General features: G+C 45.7%; 1 protein-coding gene across 4 annotated transcripts; it reads right to left on the bottom strand.

The window, feature by feature from the left end:
* Positions 1 to 566: 566 nt before the first annotated feature.
* LOC116979886 (P2Y purinoceptor 1-like) lies at positions 567 to 11478 on the bottom strand. Of its 4 annotated transcripts, none has more exons than XM_033031804.1 (2): positions 11201 to 11478; positions 567 to 1827 (listed from the first exon to the last, which is right to left on the bottom strand). In XM_033031804.1, exon 2 carries the CDS (start codon positions 1780 to 1782, stop codon positions 709 to 711), a length of 1074 nt encoding a protein of 357 aa, XP_032887695.1. In that variant the 5' UTR covers positions 1783 to 1827; positions 11201 to 11478; the 3' UTR covers positions 567 to 708. The 4 variants fall into 4 exon arrangements, with proteins under 4 accessions (XP_032887695.1, XP_032887696.1, XP_032887697.1 ...); XM_033031805.1 differs by having other exon boundaries at positions 11174 to 11478; XM_033031806.1 differs by lacking the exon at positions 11201 to 11478 and adding an exon at positions 10308 to 10542.
* Positions 11479 to 12007: the final 529 nt, after the last annotated feature.

Raw genomic sequence — 12007 nt, forward strand, 5'->3', positions numbered from 1 at the left:
GGCTAAGGGGATCAGAGGGTATGGAGAGAAGGCAGGTACGGGATACTGAGTTGGATGATCAGCCATGATCATATTGAATGGCGGTGCAGGCTCGAAGGGCCGAATGGCCTACCCCTGCACCTAATTTCTATGTTTCTATGTTTCTAAGACTAGTGGGAGAACTGGGAAGGGGGAGGGGATGGAGAAAACAAGAGAAAGAAAGAGACACAGGAGATTTGTGTTTCCGACTGAAGTCAGGCGAAGACTTTATTCCTTGGAACGCAGGAGCCCGATAGGGAATAGATAGGGTGTGGTGTGTGTAGATGTGTATCACAAATTTGTAGAATAAAACTAATGTATGGGGTTTAGTTTAGTTTATTGTCACGTGTACCGAGGTACAGTGAAATGCGTTTTGTTGTGTGCTATCCAGTCAGTGGAAAGACTATACATGACTACGTCCACAGTGTACAAGATACAAGGGGTGATTGCGGGTCGTCACGGACTTGGTGGGCTGAAGGGCATGGTTCCGCGCTGTATAAAGTCTAAAGATTCACAGTGGAGATTAATTTTGAAACAGAATACTTCCGTAAAGATTGCGAGCACGAACATTTAATTCCTGGACATTTCACGTATCATCGTTTCCTATAGAGTTTAAGTCTCAAGTGTAATACTTTACTGTACCCTCCAAACCTACACAGTCACACAATTCACTGCCTACAAAAAACCGGTTTACAAGGAAGTGTCTCCATTCTGTGAAATATTTGACACAGGCTGGAGTGGACTGTCTTCACTCCTGAACGGCATAGAGAGTTCGCCCCGTCGAGTCATGAACCTACTGGCAGCGTTTGTGAACCTCCTCCTGAATGTATCTCCTGCCAGGAAGTACAGGATAGGGTCCACGCAACTGTTGAGGCTGGCCAGACCTCTGGTCACTTGATACGTGGCGTAGACCCTTCGGTTCCACTCGCAAGTGTCTAGCCCTTGGTAATAGAGTCTGGACTGAAGGTTGAGGTTCTTCATGATGTGGAAGGGCAGGTAGGAGATGGCGAAGACGGCCAACACAATGATGACCAGGCGCACGGACTTGCCTCGGAGTGGAGTCTTCATATCGTTTGATATCAGTGCCTTCACTATGAAACCGTAGCAGACCAAGATAGTGGCAAAGGGGATGCAGAATCCAAAGAAGGTGGTGCTCATGCTGTAGATGAAGTAGATTTCCAGGAGATCCTTAGACGTGGTGTCGTAACAGGTGTTGGTTTTGTTTCTTCTCAGCCCCGTTCTGGAGAAGTAAAGTATGGGGGAGATGCCGGCCATGACGGTAATCCACACGCACACGCAGACAATGGTGGCCGACTTCTTCTTCAGCCTGCCCAGCGACTTCATGGGGTGGACAACACCCGTGTACCTGTGGACGCTGATGCAGGTCAGGAACAGGATGCTGCCGTACAGGTTCACGTGGAAGATGAACCGCTGAAGCTTGCACAGGAGCTCGCCGAAGATCCAGTCGGTTTTGTTGAAGTAGTAGAAGATTAGGACGGGCAAGGAGAAGACGTAGAAGAGGTCAGCCAGGACGAGGTTGAACATGTAGATGGTGATGCTGCTCCAAGGTCTCATGTGAAAGATGAACATCCAGAGAGCAACACTGTTGCCGATGAATCCGGTGACAAAGACGATAATGTACATGATGGGCAGATAATAAAATTGGAAGCCCTTGTTTAAGGAGCAGGTTTTGTTGAGGCCGCCAGTCAAATCAGAAAGGTTTGCAAACACCTCCTCCATTGTGTCGAAGTCAAGGTCGTCCATTTAGTATCAACAATTTGGCCAGTGTTCCATCAAGATAAGACACATCTGAAACATTAAACAAGAAGGGTTTCATTCCAGAAAATTGCGGTTAATGGCACACAATACTCTAGCAATCACTCGTTTTGCTTTTTAAGAATGTGATCTCGATCAATGAGAACTGAAAGGCAAACAAGTGGATTTCTACACAATGGAGAGAGGGGTGGGCCATTCAGCCCGTTGGATATGCTGTACCGTGCACTAGGATCGTGGCTGATCTCTTGTCCCTTGCCCATTGACTTGACCTCAGCTCCAATTTTCTGCCCTGTCACCACAACACTTGATTTAATAATCTGCCAACCTCATTCTCAGATTTATTCAATGACTCAGCAGCTCTGAACATAGAAAAACAGAAAAGAACAGTCCCTTCAGCCCACAATATCTGATCACTTATCTTTCCGCACATAATCCATATCCATTCCCTGCATAGCCATGTGCCTATCGAAAAGCCCATAAGATCATGTCATAGGAGTAGAATTAGGCCATTCGGCCCACAAGGTCTACTCCGGCATTCAATCATGGCTGATCCATCTCTCCCTCCTAACCCCATTCTCCTGCCTTCTCCCCATAACCTCTGACACCCATACTGATCAAGAATCTATCTATCTCTGCCTTAAATATACCCACTGACCTTGCCTCCACAGCCTTCTGTGGCAAATAATTCCACAGATTCACCACCTTCTGACTAAAGAAATTCCTCCTCATCTCCTTCCTAAAAGAACGCCCTTTAATTCTGAGGTTATGACCTCTAGTCCTAGACTCTCCCACTTGTGGAAACATCCTCTCTACATCCACTCTACCCAAGTCTTTTAAATGCCAGTAATATATCTGCTTCAACCACCAATCCTGGCAGTGTGTTCCAGGCACTCACCACCCTCTGTATTAAAATGTTGTCCTCCATATCTCCTTTAAACCCTGTCCCTCTCACATTAAAGCAGTGCCTGCTAGTCTTTGTCATTTCCACCCTGGGAAAAAGATTATGACTGTCTACCCCATCCATGCCTCTCATAATTGTATATACAGAGCTTGTCCCTCTCACCTTAGAGCTCTGCTCGCTGGTATTTGAATAGGAAATTGGAACAGGAAGGCTTCAATGGGTGCCACATGCTTCTGAAACTGTGCCTTCTAGTTGTTGGTGAATTTGCATGTGTGAATGCAATTGTGTGAGTGTGACAGTAAGTATGAATGTGATTTTGTGTGTGTATAATTGAGTTGGATTGGGATTGCGTGTGAAAGTAGGGCTGTGCATGAATGTGTGGCGGTCTAGTGTCAGTTTCTGTATCAGATGAGCATCACCACGGGACGACTGACTACACAACGTCTCAAATAACATCAAATATTTAAACAGTCTCCATCCCTGCCATTAACAATCTGCATACAATGATCTTGGTGTATCCATTCCACTGCCTCAATTACTGATATCCCTCCTAGAAACAAACATATGAATCAAGACCAAGAGTTTGCCAAGATTCTTCTAAATTCCAAGGAGTAAAGTTTGAAGAATAATCTTAACCCGAAACGTCACCTATCCATGTTCTTCAGAGATGCTGCCTGACCTGCTGAGTTACTCCAGTACTTTGTGTCCTTTTGTGCATTATCCAGCATCTATAGTTCCTTGTGTCTTTACCAAGAGTACGCCGTTTGGCCCTTCCAATCCTCTGCTGTCACTCAATAAGGTCGTAGCAGGAATGATTCTAATCTCATTTTGCCATTTCCTATGTACATTCATAGAGTTTTTAGATTTTAGACTTGAGAAATACAGCGTAGAAATAGGCCCTTTGGCCCACCAAGTCTGTGTCGACCACCGATCCCCGTACACTAGCACTATCCTTCCCTGGAGCACCTGGAGAAAACCCATTTGGCCCCTCCAATCCTCTACGATCACTCAATAAAATCACAGCAGGTATGACTGTGATCTCATCTCTGCATTCCTATATACATTCATAGAGTCATATAATACTAGGCCTGTGACCCAACCAGCCCATACCGACCAAGATGTCCCATTTGTCTACTTTTGGCCCATTGCCCTCTAAACCTTTACGACCTCCTCTGATAGCTCGTTCCATATACCCAACACACTCTGAGTGAAAAAGTTGCCCTTCAGGTTCCTATCAATTTTTTTCTATTTTGCCATTAACCTATATCTGCTAGTTGTTGATTCCTGGGGAAAAGATTGTGCATTATATTCTCCATCTATTCCCCTCATAACCTTATACAGTTCTGTGGATCCTTCCGGCCCCTAAGACTTCAAAATAGTCAATGGGAATACTGCAAAATTTAGGGCTTTCATCTCTGCACCGTGAACATTCTGGTACCACAAGAATGCTTTATACTTTAGAGATACAGCGTGGAAACAGGCCCTTTGGCCCACTGTGTCCATGCCAACCAGTGATCACCCCGTGTACTAGCACTATCCTGCACACCAGCGGCACTTTTATAATTCTACCAAAGCCAATGGACCTACAAACCTGTATGTCTTTGGTGTGTGGGAGGAAAGCAGAGCATTCAGAGAAAAGCCACATGGACACAGAGAGAACATACAAACTTCGTGCAGACAGTACCTGAGGTCAGGGTCGAAATCCGGGTCTCTGGCAGTGTGATGCAGCAACTTTACCGCTGCGCCACTGTGCTGCCATTTGCTGAGATGTCCTGTAATAGAGTAGCACAGCAGAGAAACAGATCCTTCGGCCCATCAATTTCAAGCTGTCCTTTAGACAAGTCCTTGCATAAATAAGGAGTGTAGGCCTCACGTGGGCAAAGTGGACTAGCATAGATAGGAATCAAGGTCAGAATGGATGAGTTGGGTCGAAGGGCCCACTTCCGTGCTGTGCAATTCTATGACTATGTTTGCTTGTGGTCTGTTGTTGGGCTGTGGTTGCTGGTTAGACCTCATAAAACCTAGGCTTTTCCTGACTTTGATTCATCTTCAGGAAGTGACCGGTACTTGTCCAAATGCTTCTTAAATATTGTCATTGTATCTGCCTCCACTACCTCTCCTGGAAGCTGATGTGATGTTCTATGTTTTTTGCTTGAGAGGATATCTGTTGACTCACATCTATGGTTCTCTTTCAAGTTTATCCATTGAACATTATAGCACAGGACCGGGCCCTTCGGTCCACGATATCTGTGCCGTACATGACACAATGTTAAACTGAACTAATCTGTCTGTTCATAATCTATATCCCTCTGTTCCCAGCACTTCCATGTACCTATCTAAAAGCCTTTTAAACCTCACGATCGTATCTGCCTCCACCACCACCCCTGGCAATGGTTCCCGTGCATTTCCATTAAACATTCTCACTGTCACCTTGTAGCTATGCCCTCTGGTATTAGATATTTCCACCCTGGGAAACAAAGTTACTGACGGTTAATTTTAGAGATGCAGTGTAGAAACAGGCTCTTCACCCCACCAAGTCTATACTGCCCAACTATGACCCGTACACTTGTTCTATCCTACACACTAGGGACAATTTACAGAAACCAATTAACCTACAAACTTAAGGGCCTGTCCCAATTGGGCGTCATTTGCGCGTCACGCAGATGGCGCGCGAAGATTTTGTACATCCCAAAATCCTGGGGCGCCGCTCGCAACTGCACGTCACTGCCTACTTCACCACGCACCATGCGCGCGTAATGCGTAAATTATGTCGCATAAATTACGCGCAAATGACGCCCAAGTGGGACAGGCCCTTTACATATCTTTGGAATGTGGGATGAAACCGGAGCACCCGGAGAAAACCCACGCGGTCATGGGGAGGACGTACAAACTCTGGCGCTGTGCTGCAGCAACTCTACCGCTGCGCCACTGTGCCTCCCCATCTACAGTATGTCTACCCTATCTATACCTTGCACAAATACATATGGCCGTTTCTATCTCTTACTGCAGCATTAAAATGCAAGTTCTTATTTCTCCATTTCATTTCTTGGGGCCATGTGCGGGTACTGAAAGATAGTCTCCACCCCTGAATGGATAGCTGAGACCATCTATAAATTGGGTACTTGTGAGGATTAAACTGCAGGATTAGCAGAGGGCATTCGCCGGGACTTTGCCTAGGATGGAATGTCTCAGTTATGAGGAGAGACTGGGTTTGTTTTCATATTGCTTGATGTCGGAGCCTCAATTTATTTTATTCACTTAACTGGTTGTGGCAGACCCTGGCCAGATCTTCATTTACTAGATAGTCCTTCAACCACTGCAGATGTTGATCTCATAGAGTCATAGTCATGCAGCATGGAAACAGGCCAATCGGCCCAACTTGCCCACGCCGACCAACATGTCCCATCTGCACTAGTCCCATCCGCCTGCATTTGGCCCATAACCCTCTAAACCTGTCCTAGTCCTGTAACTGTAAACATTTCTTAAATGTTGTGATAATCCCTGCTTCAAGTACCTCATCTGGCAGCTTGTTCCATACACCGACCACTCTTTGTGTAAAAATGTTTCTCCTCAGGTTCCAATTAAATCTTCTCCCCCCTCACCTTAAACCTATAACCTCTGCTTCTCAATTCCACTACTCTGGGTTAAAGACTCTGTGTGTTTACCCCATCTATTCACCTCATGATTTTGTACACCTCTATAAGATCACTCCTCATCCTCCTGCGTGCCCAGGAATAAAGTCCTAGCCTGCTCAACCTCTCCCTATAGCTCAGGCCCTTCCATCCTTGCAACAGCCTCGTACAGTATATCTTTTCTGAATCCTTTCCAGATATCTTTCGATCAAAATGTAGAACATTGTTAACATTTACATCCAAAAAGCGGTTTATTTGCAATTGGATACAGCAAGCTGTGATGTGCCAGTGAAATTGGTCCTATTTGCAACAGTGCAGGAAGCTAGAAAGGGCGAGTTCGGAGTGGGAATTGATGGCAACACAAAACTGGACAGAGAATTAAATGTATTGGAGGGATGGAGAACATAGAGCATTAGAAATGTATAGCATGGGATTCGATCCACAAATCCATGCCGAACATGATACCACGATAAACTCCTCAGCCCACATGTAATCCATATCCCTCCATTCCCCGCATATCCATGTGCCTATCTAAGAGACTCACACACCACTAGCGTAGATGCTTCCGCCACCATCACCACCACCCCCATATCTCTAAACTAAACTACACTAAGCAGAGCATCCTTTGGCCGCCCTGTACAACGTTCCACCCATAATCAGAAACTAAGTATAATGTTTTCTCCTTCATTTGCTGTGTGTGGAATATGACTATGTTACAAATGCTGCCTAATCCCATCTACTAGAAATGACTGACCTCCAAAAGTACATCATTGTTTGAAACACTGGATTGTAGGGACAACTCAAAGACTTGATACATTACTGCATAGATGCTACTTATTTTGTTAGTGTGTATTGAATAAAAAAGCTTTCAGGGGATATGGGCCAAATTTAGGAAAGTGGGACTAGTGTAGATGGGGCATCTTGGCCATCTGGATTAGTTGGGCCATATGGCCTGTTTCTGTGCTGTATAACTCTATGACTCTCTGAACAAAAGCTTGGTGAAGGAGGTGGGGTTCATATGCTCATAAATCATAGCATCAGAATTAGGCCATTCGGCACATCGAGGGCGGTGCAGCGGTGGAACTGCCACTTTGCTGCACCAGGGACTCAGGTTCGATCCTGACCATGGGTGCGGTCTGTACGGAGTTTGTACATTCTCCCTGCTCCGGTTTACTCCCACATTCCAGAGGTTTAATTGGTTTTGGTAAAAACTATAAATTATCCCTTGTGTGTAGGACAGAACTACTGTACAGGGTGATCGCTGGTTGGCATAAACTCGGTGAGCCGAAGGACCAGATTCTGCACTGTATCACTAAAGTCTAAAGCAACATCGTAATTTATACTCCATATCGTCTGGTATTCGCAGTCAGGAAGGATGATGAAATGGATTGAATCAATGGGGGAATCGGAATAATGTCAATTTGATAAATGCTGGGTTGCTGAGCGACAAGGAAGGTTGTTTGGAGACACAAGGAACTATGGATGCTGGTATCCGAAGCTGATTCTCTGCTATTGGGGATGGGCACAAATATTATTTGCCTAAATATAATCTAAATATAATTTGCTTTATGCAGACGTGAACTGCTTTAGTACCTAAGCAGATACAAATGGAAAAGAAAGTTTAGAATTTCGACTTCAGAGATACAGCGTGGAAACAGGCCCTTTGGCCCTCAGAGACCGCGCCAATCAGCGATCACCCCGTACACTAGTTCTGTCCTACACACACTAGGGATAATTTACGATTTTACCAAAGCCAATTAACCTACAAACCAATATGTCCTTGGACTGTGGGAGGAAACCGGAACACCCAGAGCAAAACCAATGCATTCACAGGGAGAATGTGCAAACTCCGTACAGACAGCACTTGTAGTCAGGATCGTACCCGGGTCTCTGGCTCTGTAAGGCACCAAGTCCAGAGCTACTCCACTATGTATCATCAGTGAACACACACTTCTGAGCTCATGGATGGGCCTAGGACATATGCTTGAAGTCCTTGATATCATGTCTGAGGACTGGGCTGGTGGACTTCCAAATATCACAACCATCTTCTTATAAATCCTTTCACCTGTATCTACCTATCAATTGCCAGGCTTTGTTCTTCCCCCATTTCTCTTCCAACTTTCTTTTCCCCCTGCCCCACGGTCACAAACAGTCTGAAAGAAAGGGTCCTGACTCCAAACGTCAGCTATCCATGTTGACCAGAGATGCTGCCTGACCCACTGAGTTACTCCAGCACTTTGGGTTTATCGTTGGTATAAACCCAATGTTTCTTGTATCCAGTTTCTTGCAGTTTCTTGCATCCAACCAAAACTCTGCTGCTTACAACTAACTTGCACCAAAGCCCCTCTGTGTATGAAGGTAGTTGCCAACATCAGTCTCTCAGCACAGCATGGACACACCTATACATTTTCATTTTTGTTATCAAAGGCTTTCATGGCATGGTCCGTTCCCATTTCTGAAACCTCCTCCATCCTAACCACCCATTGTGCTCTTCATATCAAATGAGCCTGACCTAGAAGATAGGTGACGTTTTGGGTCAGAACCCCTCTTCAGACACGGAAGAAGGCAAAGAGATTTGTAGAGGAAGGAACTGCAGTTGCCGGGTTATACCTAAGATAGACATAAAATGCTGGAGTAACTCAGAGGGTCGGGCAGCATCTCTGGAGAAAAGGAAAAGGAATAGGTGACATTCCGGGTCGGAATTCTTCTTCAGACTGCATGGGGGTGGGGGAGGGGGGAGGGGGTCAGCGGGGGCAGGTGGAGAAATAAACTGGAGGCAAGATAAGGCTGGCAACAGATGACAGGAAGGGTGGAGCCTATAACGTCCCATTGTTGGCAGGGGAAGGTGTGACAACAAGAGGGATACAAGGATGCGAATAGTGTTTTGGTTGACTGATAGATTGAATTATTCATTCATTGAAAGATACAGCATGGAAACAGGCCCCTCGATCCACTGAGTCCATGCCGACCATCCATCTCCCGTTCTCACTAGTTCCATGTTATCTCACTTGTACATCCACTCCCTGCACGCTTGGGGCAATAAACAGAAGCAATTAACCTACAAACCCCCACGTCTATAGGAGGAATCCGGAGCACCACGCAATCCGGAATCCGGAAACCCACGCAATCACATGCAAACTCCACACAAACAACAACGGAGGCCAGGATCGAACCTGGGCCTTTGCCGCCGTGAGGCAGCGGCTCAACCTGCAGTGCCACTGTGCCACGCTCACTACACCACTAAAGTCAGGGAATGTTGAGAGGGACCTGCCAAGAAAGTCTTGGAGAAGAGGCAACAAAGACACGGGTAAAAGTTCAAGGTGATGGCAAAATTAGGCCATTCGGCCCATCAAGTCTACTCCGCCATTCAATCATGGCTGATGATATCTTTCCGCATCAACCCCATTCTCCTGCTTTCTCCCCATAACATCTGACACCCGCAGAGCAGCAGCTGAGGATGGTCCCTGTACGGATGGTTTTATAGAATTAGAAGGAAATCTATGTCGTCTAATTAGAAACAATATTCAGGTTGAAATACGATAGCAGTATTGTGAGGCGTTACAGAGTAATTAGTTTAGTTTAGTTAAGAGATACATTGTGGAAACAGACCCTTTGGCCCACCGAGTCCACTCTAACCAACCTCTAGCCTGTACACTAGTTTCATCCTACACTAGGGACAATTTACAGAAGCCAATTAACCTACAAACTACACATCTTTGGATTGTGGGAGGAAACCGGAGCACCCTGAGAAATCCTCCGCGGTCACAAGGAGAACGTACAAATTCTGTACGGACAGCACCCAAAGTCAGGATCGAACCTGGGTCTCAGGCGCTGTAAGGCAGCAACTCCACCACTGTACGATGAAATTCATGGAATAGAGAAGGTTGATTTTTGCAGCTGATCACATCAATCATCATAATTAAAATGCTTGTATTAAACTGATAACATTTGTTTACCTTTCCTTATCTTTCACAACTCACGCAATGAAATTCCCACACATCCTTCTTCAGTGCATGCAAAAAAAATCTCGACTGCATGGCCAATCTTTCAGACACATTCTCCATGTGAACAGGCATTAATAAAGCAAGGTTTGTAACACCAGCCCCAACCTTTCCACTGGGCCAATCCATCTCATTTAAACCACAAGGATAGACACAAAATGCTGGAGCAACTCAGTGGGTAGAAGAGGAATATGTGACGTTTAGGGTCAAATCCCTTCTTCAGACTGAGTCTGGGGAAAGGAAAACGAGAGATATAGAAGGTAAATAGAACAAATGAATGAAAGATATGAAAGCTAAGATGATCAAGGAAAGGTGGAACCCACAATGGTCCATTGTTGGCTGTGGGGTAGGTGATAATGAGTTATACACACGGTGAAACTCAACAAGGCGACAGTGAAACAAGTACGACGACTAGGGTGGGGGTGGGACGGAGAGAGAGAGGATGTAAGGCTTACTTGAAAGTAGAGAAATCAATATTCATACCGCTGGGTTGTAAGCTGACCAAACAAAATATAAGGTGCCGTTCCTCCAATTTATGTTTGGCCTCACTCTGACAGTGGAGGGGGCCTGGGACAGAAAGGTCAGTGAGGGAATGGAAAGAGGAGTTAAAGTGTTCGGCAACCGGGAGACCGTGTAGGCCAAGGCAGACTGAGCAAAGCAGGGCCGGCCTTAAGCCGAATGGACGGATTGCTCCCAATTGGGCCCCGCACCTCCTAAGGCCGGCCCTGGAGCAAAGGTGTTCAACGGATTCTATGCTTGGTCTTGCCGATATATAGGAGACCACTCCTGGAACAACGGATACAGTGGATGAGGTTGAAGGAGGTGCAAGTGAACCTCTACCTCACCTGAAAGGATAGTTGGGGTCCCTGTACCTGAAAGGACTGTCGGGGTCCACGTGTGTAGAGTTCCAAAAGCACGGATGTCCGACTTACTCCTCATGTGCCAGCAATTCTTGGCAGCAGGCTGAGATCGAGAGAAAGTGAATAAAGGAAACACAGTTACAATGTACAATGGACTTTGATTTGGTTGCACTTTGTACTTCAGCTTGCACTAATGTGGTTTGTTTACCTATTATTACTGATAATCTACTCTATGATATATTATTGTACATTCGTCTGTTGATTTGTTGCATTAATATCCTGGAAAGAATGCAGAGAACATTTCTGTAGACGTTGCCAGAGATCGAGGGCCTGAACTACAAGGGTATCTTGGTCGGCATGGCCAAGTTGGGCCGAAAGGCCTGTTTCCATGCTAATACTCGATGAAGGGTTGGGCAGACTAATTCTTTATTCCTTGTAGTGCAGAAGACTGAGGAGTGATCTTATAGAGATGTATAAAAACAAGAGGGGTTCAGATTTGGTCACCCTGAATATAGGAAAGATGTTTTTGAACCAGGGTACAAAGAAGATTTACAATGATGTTGCCAGGGCTCGAGGGCCTGAGCTGTAGGGAGAGGTTGAGCAGGCTAGGACATTATTCATTGGAGCGCAGGGGTGATCTTATTGAGGTGTATAAGATCATGGGAGGAATAGCTAGGCTAAATGCGCAAAGTCTTTTACCCAGAGTAGGTGAATCAAAACCCAGAGGACAGAGGTTTAAGCTGAGACGAGAAAGATTTATTCGGAATCTGAGGGGCAACGTTTAGCTCATTCCATACAGGTGGTGGCTATATGGAATGA

Source organism: Amblyraja radiata, chromosome 13 (assembly GCF_010909765.2).
Source record: "Amblyraja radiata isolate CabotCenter1 chromosome 13, sAmbRad1.1.pri, whole genome shotgun sequence".
Classification (NCBI taxonomy): Eukaryota; Metazoa; Chordata; class Chondrichthyes; order Rajiformes; family Rajidae; genus Amblyraja; species Amblyraja radiata.

Coding starts and splice junctions, on each gene's coding strand:
- LOC116979886 (XM_033031804.1), bottom strand. CDS start 1,782: ATGGACGACCTTGACTTCGACACAATGGAGGAGGTGTTTGCAAACCTT.